Genomic DNA, 18,024 nt, shown 5'->3' on the forward strand with positions numbered 1-18,024 from the left:
CTTAAAGGGGAAGAGGGGTCACTCTTGGGTACAGCATACACGGTTGATGCATGGATGAATGTGTCGTTTTTAGCATGGATACTTGACACCTAAAACGAAAGAAATGAAAGGAAAAATGCACGAATAAAAATAAACAAATATAAACATCCTTCCCTCATATATATATATTTAAATACTGTGTGTGATATTAAAATAACATAACGTTAAGTAGTAAGTAGTGCTGCGGCATAAAAAATACGTTGATTTATTAGGATCGATCCGTAGGCCCCTACGGCCTGTTAATATAGGCCTACGCGTGGGTTAGGGCAAGTCTTTTCGGTATTTATACTCTAATTTTACATAACTGGACATTTGTCCACATATTTTGTATATCGTGGGCCTACAAGTAAATATATACAGATGTCTAAAGGCTTCGGCTAATTGAAGGCCTACTTAGCTCTGTATGGAAAACTTGTCTAGGCCTATTGATACATGTACATGTAGGCCCCCATGTACAAAGCTTTTGCTAATTATCTGTGGGTGACAGAGAGGCCAGTTTCTTCTTCTTTGCATGATTATGTAGCAACTCATACAGGTCGATATGCAGGAATAATTTACTGGTGTTAAAGTAAGTATGAAGAACTTTACAAATTAGCAGTTCGTCTTTCATTTTATAAAAGACAGCCAGGTTAAAAAATTTCATGTATCGTACCTTAATATTAAAACGCCGGCAATAGACATGTTCTTACAATTAATTAGATTTATTTAAGATACAACTTTCGCTTTTTCGCGCACGTTCATTTCCCGCTTATTTCAAGATGCGTATACAGCCTTGCTCCTTTTAGGTGAACAAATGGCAAGGCCATCGCAAGGCTATAAATAGCACATTCGTCAAACCCCGCGTCAGTTGTGCAACAAAAAAACTCTGCTGCTAGTCACAGTCCATTATTTCATCGTGGGAATAAAAAGTGAGGAGAAAGGAAAGCAATGCGACATTGCAAATCTTTCTTTAGATAGTTGTCTTAAGGATCATTTAATAGTTCAAAGAACATGGTTTTATGTGAAAATATTTTCTACTTTACAGTATGTAACATGGCCTCTTAAAAATATGGGTTTGTTAGACAACGTGGAGCAATTGCCGTACCCCTCCTCTGGGTAATTGTCAAGTAACGTGGTGCGCGTGCGCAACTCAGCCTCTACAAGGACCCAGGATAGGGTAAAACACGTGAGTAACCGAAGGAAAGAATGTAACGAAATTTGACAATATGTGAAGGGTTACATGAAAGTTTAAAGTATCAGTAAATCAAGGGAAAGTGACAGAAATCGACGCAAATAATGTCTGAACGATCACACGAATAGTCTCTTTGTTGATACCGGTTAGGCCACATTTTACAAATTTACAGGTGCCCGCCATCTTAGATGATGTACGCAAAACTGTACAGAGGCAGAAAACCCCAAGAACCTCGCCTTGTTTTACTCTGAGTTGGACTCTCTGGAAAAGTGGTCATTTGGCAGCAGAGGGTTCACTGTTGTTGTTGCAAGAACAGTGTTAGGCCTGAATGTGTGCTTTCACAGTGAAAGTTCGAGAAGAATTTGTCACGTTGAAGTTCCACTTGGTACCAGGTGTTAAATCGTAAATCTGTTAAATGTAAATGGGAGTAGACTTTCTGTCGACATAAAATGTAAGATTTTCACGAGAGGTTCTCTTATTGCGGAAAAAGATGTCGACAGTTACTGGTTTAGTATCAATCTGTCATCTATAACCTGTATAGGTATTCTGGAAATTAGATTTGGGCTTGTCTATTTAACACCCATTTACTACATGACGTCATCTGCACGTTTCTCGTCCCACGTGGATGACTACTGACAACACTATTGTTAAGGTGCTACAATAGTCTGTTACTAAACTAATCCAACATTGAAAAAAAATTCTGACAAAAATACAAAATGAAACCTATTGTGAGAAAAACATGACATTTACCAACTTCGTAGATAGTCATTATTTTTGCTGTAATTATGTGACGATTAAACATTGTCTGAATCTCTATCCTTCCAGGTTAGTCCTGCTGCAAAATTCGGAGAGGTAGTCCGAATTTGTTATTTTGAGAAGCCTGGCAGCGTGATTGTTAGTTTTCAAATGCTAAATTATGCACCTTATCTTTTTGTTTTACCTACATTCCATACACATTCATTCTATCCTTGTCCACATTCTTTGTGTGGTACAAGTAAGTTCACTTCGAACAATATTTTCATGAACGAAGTCTTCGAACTTGTACACAACTTGAAGTGAAATGAATGATCTCTCCCCATGCAAGTGTGATGCCATGTAAGCTGTAAGAAATTGTTCCATCATAAAAGCTGTATGGAATATCCTTTCTATGGATGTGAGACAGCTTATAAATTCACGTGTTGACATTTGCATCATTAGATCATGATAGTAGGCTTAATACATCAGAAACAATAACGTGAAAGACATTAACAAACCAAATGAAATTATTTTTGAAAAGTGTCCATTGTACAGTGTTCCATGCATATGTTCTTGTAGAACTGATAGTGACAAGTAGTTGCACATTTTCAGACATTGTACTAGATGTGGGGCCTTCCTTGCCCACTTGGTTAACGCGCTAGAGCAGCATAATAACCGAGGCGTCTCTCACCAATGCAGTCACTGCGAGTTCATGTCCAGCTCAGCACAGCAGCAACTGCGGATGTGGTGTGTTTCCTCCCACCATAATCCGTCATATAAGTGAAATATTCTGGAGTGCAGTGTATAACACCAATCAGATAAATACATAAATCAAACTAGATGTTGTGGCTCTAGGGAATTTGCCATTGCTTATTCATGGCTTAGTGTTTTGTTCAAAGGGTATATATCATGTAATTGTATGGATCCACAAGATGTTTGTCTACATTTGACGAATTGGGTGTCCTGACTGGTGTCTGACATTATATTCCAGTGAGGCAGCACTGTAAATATGGATCACATCGGTGGCCTAATGGTTTAAAAATCTGCCTCAAAGTCGAGAGGCCTGGGTTAAAGCTGAGCCGAGTTATACTAAAGGCTACTGTTTTGATAGGAGCTCAGCACTGAGAGGTTAGAGTAAGGAAACAGAACTGGTTAGCCTGGTGTCAGTATGTGACTGGGTGTTGTGTCCTGTCTGGTGGCTCCAGCATGATACTTCAGTGGCTGCAGGACTTTGGCGGTGTGAACTCACCCTGCCGCAAGAAGACACAGTATATGTGTACTCCTCCTTGTCTTATGACTGAAAAATTAAGTATGGCATAAAACCCCAAGCATACATAAGCGTACATACTGTAAATATGGTTGTATTGGGACCAACCTGTTTCAAGGATCAGTAGATAAATGACTAATATGATATTGAATGGGACCAGCACTGGTTCCAACATCTGTTTGGTCACATACTCTGGTGCAAGTGAGGGTTGGTGTTTATGCTTTTGGTTGACAGTTACAATAGTTTGATCCTTCTCACTTGCACTGCTTCCTCTGGTGTAGTGGGTAAAGTGACAGCCCTACAGGTAGGAGATCAGCGTTCAATCCCTAGTTGTGATACCAAAGTATGTAAAATCAGAATTGGTCGGCCCAGTGATAGCATCAAGTGACAGAGTGAGGGAGGTGTGTTGCCAGTCTTTGGCATAGTGTTGAGTGGCAGCAAGGTAAAAATTTCCAGTTTGGAACTTGTTGATCTGTATTGATCTGGATATGCAGCATGATTGATGCAACAAACTAACTCAAAGAGCAAAGTGATTAGATCACTTACATGATTTACACTTATTTATACCAATACGTTTTCTTTCAGTTGCTGTTAACCAACAAGGCAGTCTAGAACATGGCAGATGAGAACTTTGATACCGTTGAGTCTGGTGCATCAAACACCTATCCTGCCCAGTGCTCTTCTCTACGCAAAGGGGGCCATGTTGTCATGAAGGGACGCCCATGCAAGATTGTGGAGATGTCTACATCAAAAACTGGGAAACACGGTCATGCTAAGGTATTTAGGATTCATACAAGGTGCTTCTTGTAAAGTGAAGCCTTGAATTTTGAGGCCTATTGGGTCTCCCACCATAATGCGTGCGGCCTTTGAATAAGTGAAATGTTCTTGAGTACGACGTAAAACACCAACCAAATGAATAAATAAATTGATTTGACATCATTATGATGAGCTGGAAAAGGAATGTTTGATTTAAAAAATGACATCAAGGTCCTGTAGCCGGGCATTTTACAGGTCCCCCTTGGATTGAAATGCCAGACGGGTCATATCAAAAAATTTTGACAGTTAGCGCTTGACACTTGAATTTAGCTACAGCTACAAGTGATTTTATATTTTGAAGGGCAAAACTTGACCTGAATAGGTTTGCATGACTGGCAGAAAAAAAAGTTTTCATGCGTTTACCTGTCATGACAGGTGATTTTTGCCTGTACCTGGAAAAAAAATTGAACCTACCAATCACTGGCTGCATATAAATCATATCTTGGCAAATTAGCAAAACAGCGTACTAAATTTTGACAGCCAGTGACCATACCTTCTGTTTGGGGAAGACAGTATTTCGTATGTTCCTAATTAGTTATGTGACATCAGACTAAAAATGTCAGACTCGGATATGCCATACTCGCACACAGTGCAACAGGTATGGGGGAAAAAGTACTGAAATCTCAATAACATCCTCCATGACGTACCAGTTTTCGGATGCTGTAGATAATAGCAAATGTGCATGTATCACCCCTGGCAGTCATGGAGAATGTGGTTATAGCAGACCCCTAGCTTCAAACAAAAGGGGCTGGGTGGCATTTTATGAAAATTGGCACTTCTTAGCACAAATAACAGCTTGAAATGGCCCAAATAAATATTCTAAAGATATTTAGAATAGTAAAACTAGCCAACTTAACAGTCAGTTGTGCATTTGGTCCCTGTAATCCTAGTAATTGGAAGTGGTTAAAAACAGGAAATTGCATTCTCAATTTTTCAGAAAAGTAAAGAAATTCATATGTTGTTCATTGGATGTACTATCCCTGTGGGGAAAAAATATTTATCCCTGTCACAATTACAGTGTGTACTGGTTAAAAAGAGCAGGCACGAAGTCTCAAAAAATAAAACACTTGCAAAGTGTGTGTTCACAGCAAGTGTCGTCATCATATGACTGTAAAATTAAGTACGACGTTAAACCCCAAGCACTCGCTCACTCGCAGCTAGTGTTCCTTGGGTTAGGAGATTATCCTAAATGGACAAACCAATAATTTATAAACTACTGATCATTACAGTCTTGGAGCCTTGAAAAAATAACTTATAAAAACAGCTTAACTTCTGATGTTAAATTGCAGACTTTAGTTACAGATGCTAGTTGTGGTATGTGACTTAAAAAGATAACTTCGGGTTGAAATCTTTAATAAAATATTATGTGTGTTTGCTCTGTGTGTGTATGCATACTCCATACAAGCTTAAATTTGTTATAAAAATAAAGGCAACCCTTATTATTTAAGAGGGACACTTTGACCTTTAGAATTTGGTTATTGGAGACACTGCGATAGTGGAAAACATTTACTAAAATATATGAAAACTCATATTTCTAGACTTATTGTTTAATAAAAACACCGTTAAGTTAATAAAAATCTATTATGCCTGGTTTTTCACCCATTCAAATCCAAGAGGGAATTCCAGCTAGCGTGAAAACGGAAATCAGATGGAGGAAAATTTCCTGTTTCACAAAACTGTGTATTCCAGTGTTAAGTTCGTATCAGGTCTCTGGTTTAGAAACAGCAATAATTTATAAGCATGAGTGTTTTCACAACGAAAAAATTAATCAAAACAAAACGGGCACTGGCCCAACAGGGTCCGGTTGATCTTTCAGCTGTAAAACACCTGAGCTAAAACAATTCAAAAATACTCTAACATGCCTATTGTTAATGGTATATGGTAATCTGCAGTCTGTTCTAGTTGAATTTTAAACAATGAGCCTACGAACATTTCATTATCTGACCGGACCAATTTGACGGACTCGACCGGCAGTCTGGAAAAACTAAAGTCATGAAAATGAGGCTGTGATGGATGCTTTTCTAACGGGTTTGCCCATAGGTGCAATTGCCTTGAATTAAGCATTGCGATTCTAATTATATCTATCAAACCATTATGGTGGATACTTTTGACTGAAAATCCGCTGATATAACACTTGTTCAGTTCACCGACTACATGTGCGCTTTAAGTTTGAGGGATGAAGTCCACTGATACCTATTGGATTCCTCAATCGGACCAATGGGTAAATGCGCTAGAAATGTACCTATCACAGCCTCGTTTCATTACTTTCATTTTTCCAAGTGGCCAGGGGAGTCTGTCAACTTGATACCAAGTCTGATAATAAAACGATCGTGTTATTGTCAGGCAAGTTGGAGTATTCTTGATTTGTTGAATTGTTTAGGGGCCTTCGTGGCTCGGTTAGTGTGCTAGCGCTGCGTAATGACCCCAGAGTCTCTCACCAATGCGGTCGCTGTGGGTTGAAGTCCAGCTCATGCTGGCTACCCCTCCGGTTGTACGTGGGAAGGTCTGTCAGCAACCTGCGGATGGTCATGGGTTTCCACCCACTATAATGCTGGCCGCCGTCGTATAAGTGAAATATTCTTGAGTACGGCGTAAAACACCAATCAAATAAATAAATAAATAAATCGAATTGTTTAAAGTCTGCAAAACTTGCGGAAAGACCATCTGCACTCAGTCCCTGTTTTGTTTGTTTTGATTCACTTTTTCGTTGTGAAAACACTCATACTTATAAATTCTTGTTTTCGAGTCAGAGACCAGATACGACATAATAAAGGAATACGTAGTTAAGTGAAAGAGGAAATTTTACTCAAATGGATCATGTTTTTATATTAATCCATCTGATTTCTGTTTTCATGCCAGCCATGCCAAAGTTATCTTACAATTTAGTCAAATACAACCACATGTAACATCTCTAACTAATTTAAAATCAAAAGTAAAGCTGTTTATTTTTTCAAGGCTCTATGTAAGACGCCCGTTATGATCAGTACTTATTTATAAATTATTTGTTTGTCCATTTAGGATAATCTCTTAAAGTGGTATTGCAGTTCTTCTATTTTTTTGGGACATCTTGTCTGCTCTTTTTAACCAGTATGCACTATAATCGTAACAGGGATAGATATTCGCACATGGTAAGTATATCCAAGGAACAGCATATATATGTCTTCACCTTTGTGAAGATAAGAAGTATTACAGTATAAAAATGCATAGTTGAGTGCTGAGTAGACTATTTTTATTGCTTTAGAATATTCGTTTGTCAAATGCATTTTTAAAGGGGCAAGCAGAAAATAGCGTCCTCCAAAGCTGTTATCAGCACGCCAGAGTGGCATAATCACCCGAGAGCATCCCACCAATGGGGTTGCTGTGAGTTTTTCCAGCAACCTGCAGATGGTCATAGGTTTCCCTCCAGGCTCGGCCTGGTTTCCTCCCACCATCTGTATAAGTGAAATATTATTGAGTACGTCATTGATCACGAATCAAATAAATACCGCCCAAGTAAACCTTTCTATGATCAACAGAACTCTCATAATCCGGCAAAGTGAGTAGCTCTGGCACGCTTGTAAGCTAAATGCCATGGCAGAGTTCTATATGTATAAAGTTATATATGTATAAAGTTCTATATATTGTCTGCATCAGACATGGGAAACTTGCATACATACTATACATATGGACTATCGTGCATGTTCTTAAGCCAGTCATATTTATGTTATTACAGGTTCATCTGGTTGGGCTCGATATATTTAATAGTAAAAAGTATGAAGATATTTGCCCCTCAACTCACAATCTGGAAGTACCTATTATCAAACGCAAGGATTTACAGGTGAGTTGTACTTGTCTTCTAAGGTCAAATGCTACAGAATGTTGAGAGACCTATAAATTACAGTCTGTACACTGAGGTTAGCTGGAACGTATAATTATATAGCCTGTGTTCTCCCACTGAAAACCATGTGACACCAGTGATAGAAATTGCATTTTGATGCAGTAACATTCAGCTTTGTGTTATGGAAGAAAGTGATCTTGGCATTTCTATTAAAGTTTTTATTCTGACTTTTATGGTTGTATTAATACTAACTGTACTTTCACATTGCATGAATATTCTGACTGGTCAGTGAGATGAGAAATTAAAGATGGCGTGAATGCAGAGGTTATATAGGGCACAAGTGATATATGATGTAAATGTGTGAATTCGTCAAACCAGTATGATGGTGAGATTGCAAAAACTGTTTTGTACTGTTGTCAATGGTTACAATCTTTTCTACTAACTGACCAAGTCCATGATGAGATTGGCCTTTTCCCCTGTGTGAATATTAGTGGTTAATGAATAAGAGCTGAAGAGATTCGTTTTGTTACATGTTTTGTTTCAATTTTAGCTTGATAAAGTTGATTTTCAATTTTGTATGGTTGCAGTTAGTAGATATAAACGATGGATATATGTCATTAATGGATGATAATGGAGAAACGCGAGAAGACCTCAAACTGCCAGAAGACGACTTGGGAAAGGAAATTAAGGAAAAATATGAGAATGATGAGCAAATCTTAGTAAGTACTCTCGATGGCTTCCTTTCAAGAGTAAGCTGGTGTAAGAGTTTGGCTGTGTCATGTGACACGTAGTAATTGTCTCAACTTCTGCAAACTGAAATGGGATCATTGTGTATTCTAGAATTGGGACTCGAGAGATACCGCTCATCTGTTAATAATGCACAGTAATATAATTCAGTACTATGTTTCATGGTTTACAAGATTTACTTCCCCTTATTGATTGGCTGCAAGCAGTTACATGCATAGTTACAACTTATGTGAGCAGTTGAAATTATTGTTCGTGGCATGCAGTGAAAATTTGGTTGGCAGCAGTGACCTCAAGAATGGACCAATCGGTCATATTCCTGACAGTGATGTCACAGAGCTAACAGTAGTAAAAAGTATTAAGTTATTTTCAATTTTTGACAATCTCATTTTGTAAAGAAGAGGATGGGTTAATTACATTTTGCTCGGAGAATAAATCACAAGTGTGGGCATATAGGGTATAAATCTGAGCCGACGACAGGAGCAACAATGTGTCAAGGCTAAGCTTTCCACAGAAATCTGAAAATCCCATCCTTGGAATCCTTTCAAATTTCCATAAATTCCCTTGGATAACTTTCCAGAAATGAACAGAAGATCTCAAATTTCTAATTCATAACAATCGTTCCTCCTACAAACATGTGGATGTGTTTCGTATGTTAAAGTTAAGCCCATTAACATTAAATCCACAAGATCTGTTTCTTCTGTATGTGTTAATGCCTTCACTCAGATTAAAAGCTATATGGTAGTAAATTGGACTGGTGGATTGGTGTAAAGCGAATCTCTGGGAGTTCATTGTGCTTCAGAGAAAAAAATGACGAAAATTAAAGCCCGAGTAAGGCCATGTAAATAGTTGTTGCTGGGACAATTACATGTCAAATGAAATCTATATGCAGAGGTGTTCACTTCGGGCAATGGGTCATTAGACTAGTCAAATTCAGCAAGTTCACAGATGTCAATGGCCGCTAGCGAAGTGGCAAAAAGCGACCTTTTTCTCAGTGTTTGAACATAAAGCGGCCATTTCGTTTTTGACACAAAAGGGTGGTCATGTGACCTCCAGCTTCCAACTCGTCTTACAGAATACTGGGCCAACTGTATCAACAGTTCTAGCAGTGGAAGAAATATCCTTATATACAGCATGTCTAATTTCCGAAAAAGCTATTTATCACTTGCGCTTTCATCGCGGAATTCCACAACTTTTATCTGGCATAGGCTACTAATTGGACTATTGTTAGGAAAATACATTCGACGTCAGAGAGCTAGAGTAAACGTGACGTTACCTTGCCCACTAGAATGGAGATGTGCTGAAGCTGTGTCGAGACAAAGTGTCACAAAAACTTAATTGGGTTAAAAAAAATGGAAAAAAATATTTAATGCCTGTTTGGGATACTTGGAATGGTAGTCTTTCAGTGGACGTAAAAATTAGTCAGATGCCGTCATTGACTTCAACAGAATTCCACTAGACAGTTTGCATCTTCAGTAGACTGCGGAAACAAGGGCACATAACTCAAATTTGTGGTGTGGTTGTCTCCCCTGAAGTGTCTGATTAGCGTCCGCAAAACGAGTCCTGCATATAGATTTGATATTCAGTGGATTAAGCCTTACGAAACTTACCAAGACTTTAAAAGGTTGTTTTCCCTTTTTGATTGCAATATTCATTTAGTTATTGAATTGTAAAATGCTATGATTTGTCTTGGTTACAGATTACTGTCGTTGAATCAATGGGGTTAGAGGCTGCTGTGGCCACTAAGGCTATGACAAAGGGTTAAGCCCGACAGGGATGACCACTGGATGTGCTCTACCAGATGTCTGGACTTGGATACCTGTGCTAACACCCATACTCTGACTGTGACCAAACCTGTAGCGGAAAATAAGCGAACAGTGTACATTACTGATCCACAGCTTTTCATGGCGAAGATTTCCATAAAATTTGTTTGGCATATGAGCTCATTCGCAGGGGAATATACATGCCATATAATCATTTCTCTGGTTTTGTTGAATTTTATTATAAATTTTTTTCCTTTTTTTTTTTCTTCTGCTATGGTGATGACCGCTGTTATGTATGCCCACATCTTGGAGAGTGCTTTGTTTCAACCTGTCTCTATCCTTTCACATCAGTTTGATGCCATGGACTTTTGCAAGGTTCAGTACCACATTCTGTTGAATAAAACTCAAAATCTTGTACTATCATTTTCACGATGATTGAATTCTGAAGTGAATTTTTGAGTGGAGTACGTTTACACAAGTGTTCTCGGATGTTTTGACAGTTGATGTATAATATATATGTGTTATTTTCTCTTAGTGTATTGTATTTCATTTGCCTTTCTTGACATGGTGCTGAGTTTTCTGTATTTTCTGACCATCTGTAATTAAGGCTGTTGTGGGGGAGGGTATAGGGCGCTATTAGGGCAGGGGAGGAGGGAGATTGTGGGTTGGTTAGGGGTGAATAACACTGGATAGCAAGAACATGTAAGATGGCATGGTGAGGGGTCAGAAAACTTGTGTAAGATTGGTGGCAGGAGTGTGCAAGTCCATAAAGTCAGGGCACACTACAAGGACCAGGGTGGTGTGTGGGTGGTGGGTTATTAAGGGGTGGGGGTGGGGGGTAGTATGTATGTCCAAATAGTGGGTGTAGATAACAAATCATTGGGCTGGGGTAAATTTTTGCCTGTAAGGGGGTTAAGCCTTTTTTTAAGATTAAGCTGATTATTAAATACTAGTAACGCCATTTTGTGTGGTCATTCCACTGGTTAGTTGTCAATTTTGTCCATGGGATATAAAAGTACAAGTAAGTTATGAATAGTTGGAGTCCTCGGCATGTGACCTGAAGGAAACTTGCTAATTTCAAAAGTAGAACTGTCAGTTGCTGTTTGTAGTTATCATTTAACAACCTGTAGTTTTTGTTTTTTTTTAAGTACATTTTTGCATCTGCATTTTGAAACCTATAATTGACTTAGCTATGTAGTTTGGGCGTTCGAAGACGAAACAAAAATTCAATTGGATTTGGCTTTGTTAATGACTCTCACTTCTAATATTTATCATCACAGGTATTATGCAACATATATGTGTTATATTTTGTCTTATTATTTTATGTAGTTACATTTTATTTGCTGTTAATATCGCAATATAATGTATGGGGATGTAGACGGATCGAGAGAAAAATCGTACCCCTAAATGGACTTGTATAATGTAGATTTGCAAGTGTACCACAGAAGGAAAGTTATGTGGAAAAGACTTTCCGTTCGGCGGTAGCCTAATTTTTACATGACGGAGTGACTTCTGCCGAGAAGAATGGACGTTCTTACATCTACTTCTTGGTGGGTCACTTTTTCTATCTTCCTTACATGTAGTTCGTGCCAAGAACAGATTCGATCCATTTGGTGTCCGAAATTGTAAAATCTGACTGTCCGTTTGATGTCCTCGGATTCAATGAGTTTTGAGAAGTAGTGCCAGTCATTAAGCCAGGCTAGGCCAGGCCAGGCCAACTCATGGTTCTTATTCGGGTACTCCGACCGTTTTGACTAAGATTCTTTGAGAGCCCGTAATGCCCAGGAAGGATTTGGATTTTCAGGGAGGTACTGAAATGGCGGGGTATTCTCTTCATATCTTTTGAACTGGATATTGGAAAGTCTATGCTTTGAGATTACAAATTTCCACAAATGTTAGGATCTGTACAATCTAGTGCAGTTACAATCTTTAACAGGCGTTTTCAGGGTGTCTTGGACAACACGCGCACTGTGACACGCCTGAAGTATGACACCAAAATTCCACTGTTTCACGTACGGCTCATATCGAAACCATCTTAAAACTCGTATCAAAACCCCAAATTTAGAGATTTTTTTCATTAATCATTCGTCTGTGGTTGTGGATTAGATTTTGTCTGGTTGCCCACTGGATTTTGTGGTTGCGCTTCAGATTTCGTTGGGACTTTGACGATACCATTTATCTGAAGACAATCGCCTTCTTCTAAGGTTTTTGAAACAAAATCGAAAGGTGTAGGTTATAAGGGTTGTGCGATTATTGGAAGCAGTAACCTAGGTTTAACCTAATTTTAGAAAGTCATCAACAAATCCGGTGCGTTTATTAACACTTCGTCTTTTCTCGTAGCTTGACATTACATTCGGGAAGAGCAACGGTGACACCAGTGGTTGCAACCTGGCCCTGGGGGCCGCAGTCATCAAAGCGTATTGCTTTGGCCAATGCCAAGAAGGCCAGGAATCCGTGGATATCATATCCATAACTTGCAGCTTCGGAAAGTCTCTGTTTTCAAATGCAAATGTAGTATGTACATCGATAGAAGAAAGTCCTATACTCGCTATACTGTCATTCTTTTGTGTATTCCATGCAGGTCTTCTAATGTATAAACGTACCTGGCCGCTAGCATATCGGCTGTTGTCGGTTATGTCCGGTTGTTTTCCCCGAAAATTTCTGGTTTCCACAACCCATAATCCCAACTGCGGTCGTAATTCTCGGAACATGTCACCTTGTAGTTAATTCCCACCTTTGTATTCTGTTTCATCGTATAGTACTGTGAGTACCCCTTAAAGAAAACTGGGAAATTTAGGACAGGCCTATTTCAGTTAACTACCTTGTATGGAGTCGCACGGAGAATAAATATAATTTCATTCTATGGTACGGCTTCTTTGTTTCACTTTTTAATTTTTATTTCCTGCTGTAAATTTAATTCGTGTTATTGGGTGATGTCTGGACTGCATAGTAAATATATGCAGTGTTATAAGTGTATTATAGAGTAACTCTGACACGCTTTTAATGTGGAGATGAAACGTATGCCTTGGAAACCCGTATATATATATGGCTTCTGTTGACCCCAAAGGCAAACCGGTTTTACTCCGGCATGTAATATCAGAATGAAGGCAAGAAGGTCACAGTTTTGATGAAAAGACGCTTATGAAATGCACTCTACAAATAGTCACCGGGTTTAAACATTTTTGTATTTTAAAATGCGGCATCTGTTAAAAAAGTCTGTTGGGGTGTAATCAAGGGATTGCACTTTTTGCAACCTTGGCTTCTCAACCCTACGATATTTAGTGGGACAGGGTGTATATTGTCCCTTTACTGTTTACCGATACGCTCACTATCGACGCAGCATGATTTGGTGATAGAAATGGTGGCTTGTTCTATCTGCCTCACGCTCAACCTCTTCCTCTTCTCGAGATAATAAAGATCGCGAGATTTGACTAAAGCTCGTAATACACGACTGTTGCCTCTGGTTGTGAAATAAGGGCACAACTCACCTGGAACCAGTCTTCACGTGTATGCTTGTTACTGTGAAACACGTATGGACATCAGTGACTGGGACCAACTCTGCAACTTGAGTTTAGTCGCGTTTCAAGCTCTCGTGTATACCGAGCTGTTTATCACATTCTCGGCCTAGTGACTCGCGGATCGAAAATACGAATGCGGAGATGACAGTGAAAACCCCACGAAAGTGGTGATAAAACACGCTTATGCAGACCGCAAGGTATGACAAACGTCGTTTTCAGATTTCTCGGACAGGCTTAGCTTCATGTAATTCTCAATCCAGTCAACGTGGTAACTGAAAAATATATCTTGGAGTTCAGCATTAAAATCTCACACGCAGAGGGCGTTCCGCCATGGCTGGTACTTCTACCGTTCACATGGCTGGTGATTCTAGCGTGCCGACCACTGGTGCTTCCACCCTTGCGCAGTGGCTGTTACCTCTACCGTTCTGACGCTTCAACGGTTCTACCGTTCCCGTATTTGGTGGTTCTAGCTGTTGGCTGACGCATCACAGTATCTGACGGCATGGTCGGAGGCAGGCTCTTTAGCCTTTCAGCGGAAGATAATACACCTGCCGCTCTGATGGTTGATCATTGTTCAGCTATGGATGGTTCTTCTACTGTTCAAGTAGATGGTGCGGCCATTCACACTCCAACGAGGTTGACGAGTTGTCGAGGCCTTTCCCGACCCCCTTCGATGTCCACTGAGTTTGCATGGATTGACAGATAGCACACGAAGCTTGTGTAGGGTTATACTCTTGGCGGTATAATAGTGTGAGTGTCGTGTTGTACGCTCCGACGGCGTGAGTGAGGCAGCTCTTAAAATAAACTTCAATTCGAAAAGAAAAGCAATGTCGCTGAAATGAATGCAAGCCATTCAGTGTCAAAGAGACAGCCCCCCTCCCCCCTCCAAACACTTATTAAAATTACCATTTTTATTGAAACGGAAACATTCTCTGTTTTTTTTTGTTTGTTTTTGTTTTTGTTTTTTTTTTATTTGGCAAAAGTAGAAAGGCATAATTAGCTGGACTGCACACGCATGCATATTTACACCATGGTGCATTCTGTTATTATTAACACTAATCCACACACTAACTCACCGTTTGTAAACTCTGACTTTAATCAGGGCGGGCTTTGAGGAATCAGCCCCTGGCTCGCTGCTACTTTGGAGCTCTTGACCGATGAATTCATGCGTTTGAATTGGGCTCTCGTGGCTTTATGTAAGATGATTGTCACATACCTTGCGAAGGACAATGGCACTCCGGCTCCCTTCACTATTCCTTCTCCTATGTTGTACCGCTGTAATATATTTGGAAAAATATCAATTAAATAAAAAAAGTAATCATTAGCTCTATAAAACTTCATGATCCCCAGGGCATTTTCTCCGCTCTTGACCAGTTATCAGTCATAGTGATAGCCAATACGTCGGAATTGTATATCACAGGGATCGTGTACAGCGTTTTAAACTTTTACTAAAATTACTTCAGTAAGATACAGTTTTATCATTTCGGAACCAAACAAAGCATTCAGAGCGATAGGAAGGAATAAGAAAAACAGAAGGTAAAGAACAAATGCCATTTCCATGTACATGTATACACTCAGTGGTTTGCAAACCTGCAAAGTTTAGAACATCATCTCGTTAGAGGTTCATAATTTTAATGACACCACCACGATGGTTAAATGGTTGCTTGGAGCGTGTGCTTATAGTCCTGAGACCTGAGTTTGGACTCGGGTCAGGTCATACCAAAGAATTTTAAAATGTGTACTTTTTGTGCCTCTCTTGGTGCTTGGCACTGATGAGAGGTTAGACAGTATATAATATGACTCGGTGGGATGTCCTGTCTGGTGTCTTGCGGCTGACAGTTCAGTGCTGACAGCACTTTGGTGGCATGGACTCGCCCTTGCGAACAGTACCCATCAGTGCACCTCCATGTTGGGACTGCTCCACGCTAAGACTGCTCCACGTTGGGACTGGTTGTCGCCAACATCAAACCAAAATACACTGTTGTGTATTTATGCATTAAATTTTGCTTAAACAAGTAAGCAATCGTTTATAGGTCATTAATTATGTATTCAATGTTACAGTTGCTCCTATGATGCCTGAAACATATACCGCTAGAAAGCAAATCTCTAAAACCTAACTGGGACAAGTCTCTAAAAATACATGTTGGTCTTTCTTATAGCCTATATATACCCGCAAGCTATCTGCAAACTGGGGCTGGTTGTTCTTCATAAATGATCTGTTTGCCAACTATTTTCAATCAAGAATTGCCCCGCCTGCAGTCAAACTGGAATTAGACTAATATACATTTAATTGTCTAAAATTTTGAAAGAAAAATATAACGCTCCATAAAAGCGTAGATAGTTGGTAAATCTGAAAAGTTCTGATCAATGGCACTGTGGTGGGTGATGAAGGCTGCTGTTCCAGGTAACATATGTATACACTGTAAAAATGGTCCACACTGCCTTCGAGGTCTTCGCTGCACGTTAGTGCCGTAACGCCGAGTTTTGATCATATAAACTTCCAAGCGGACAATTTCTCTAAAATCCCCGGCTCAAACCCTTACTTTTTTTTGCTGTCCACCAATTTTATTCTGCCCAGCATTCTCTTTTAAGAGGTGCATTCCCTGTAAGCAGAATGTTGGGTGGGATAAAATTTTCGCGGCCCATGACCTTGCCCGAAGTTGAAAAGAAAAAAAAAAACAATTCTAAACATAGCAGACGTTGATTTGAATTGTCTGATTCAAAGTTTAAATGGCTGGATTATTGTTGAAAGATGGTTTACCAATGCTGGCTTTGACACGTTACACTTCGGGCGTTTTATGGAATCGGTGGATAGTATTTTTGTATTGAAATTGTGCACGTGGAAGTCTGTATGATAGTTCAGCTTAGCTTTGGGCTATCTTCACAAGTAGTTGTATTCAGTTTATAGACAAATCTTAGCAGGAAGTATCTTCCCAATCAGTGGCAGCCCAGAAAACACTACGACCTTGGTTCACAATTTTGTCAAATTTAAGATATTTATATAATTTAAATTTTGATTAAGCATCTTTAAGCGAGAGGAATGATAATAAAATTGAGAATAAAAATGTGAAAAAAAGCCAAAATGTTACCTCTGAAGGGATCTAGCATTCTTAGAGGCACAAAAAATCGTAGAGAGACCCATATGGAAACCGAGGTGAAGCCAAGATCAAACCATCCAGAGTTGGATTAGAATCAACATGAGTGGCATAAATGGCCAGGGATAAAGAGCGTCCGATGGAAGTCTTTCAGTCAGCGGGGCGCAATAACCCAGGAGCCTTGTTGTATTGTACATGTATATAAGGACAATTGTTATCGGGGTGTGTCCATGTGAATACCAATTATGTATTATATATTTATATTAATGTAAAGAATAATTGTATGATTTTAAATCCATATGCACATATGAAATAAGTGTGCATGCACATATCGTTATCGGTAAGGTATTACATAAAAATATTGACGTAAAGAATTATTGTATGATTCTATATTCATAGGAACATGTGATTAAATTGTGGTATCAGTTAGGTATTACATGAATATATTAAAGTAAAGAATTATTGTATGTTCATATGCGTATTAAGTGGGTGTACACATATGAATTAATTGTGTATTTTTATATACCAATACGGTCTTATTTTTAACAGTTAAGATGTAGTAATAAGTGTGTATTATTTTATTATTCATGCTAAATGCGTAAGACTTATTAATATTGATTTATTAGGTACATTGTTGAAATCAGTTCAAGCCTGCAGGACTCGCCTTAATTTGGGTTTGTTTAATAATCAGTAGTCCTGTGGTTACCATGTCTAATCAGACGGTGATTAGAGACTAGGTCACCAAAGGGAACAAAACACAAGCGTAACCTGAAGGGACACGACGTGGTTGACAACTGTTCTGTGTCTTTATAAGGACAGCCAGCACTGAACACTTTACTCACAAACTGGACTGCCCAATAAAGAGAAGAACTAACTTTCAACACGGTGTTTTCCCTTCGGATTATTATATGGAACACAACCACTGGTGGAGAACCCTAAAATATCTGGACCTCTGACGTCAAAACAAGGAATTACACCTCTGAACTTCGGTCCTATAGTGGTACGGAACAACAAAATTGTGCAACAACGACATGGATTAAATCAGCAACCAGCTCCAGA

At 39.2% G+C, this 18,024-nt stretch overlaps 1 protein-coding gene across 1 annotated transcript; it reads left to right on the forward strand.

The window, feature by feature from the left end:
- The first annotated feature begins 1,163 nt into the window (after positions 1-1,163).
- LOC135474805 (eukaryotic translation initiation factor 5A-1-like) lies at positions 1,164-13,215 on the forward strand. Its single transcript, XM_064754404.1, has 5 exons — positions 1,164-1,204; positions 3,798-3,989; positions 7,741-7,845; positions 8,433-8,564; positions 10,289-13,215. The coding sequence occupies exons 2-5, from the start codon at positions 3,828-3,830 to the stop codon at positions 10,352-10,354; spliced, it is 465 nt and encodes a 154-aa protein (XP_064610474.1). The 5' UTR covers positions 1,164-1,204; positions 3,798-3,827; the 3' UTR covers positions 10,355-13,215.
- The last annotated feature ends 4,809 nt before the right edge of the window (positions 13,216-18,024 follow it).

Source organism: Liolophura sinensis, chromosome 9 (assembly GCF_032854445.1).
Source record: "Liolophura sinensis isolate JHLJ2023 chromosome 9, CUHK_Ljap_v2, whole genome shotgun sequence".
In the NCBI taxonomy this organism is placed as follows: domain Eukaryota; kingdom Metazoa; phylum Mollusca; class Polyplacophora; order Chitonida; family Chitonidae; genus Liolophura; species Liolophura sinensis.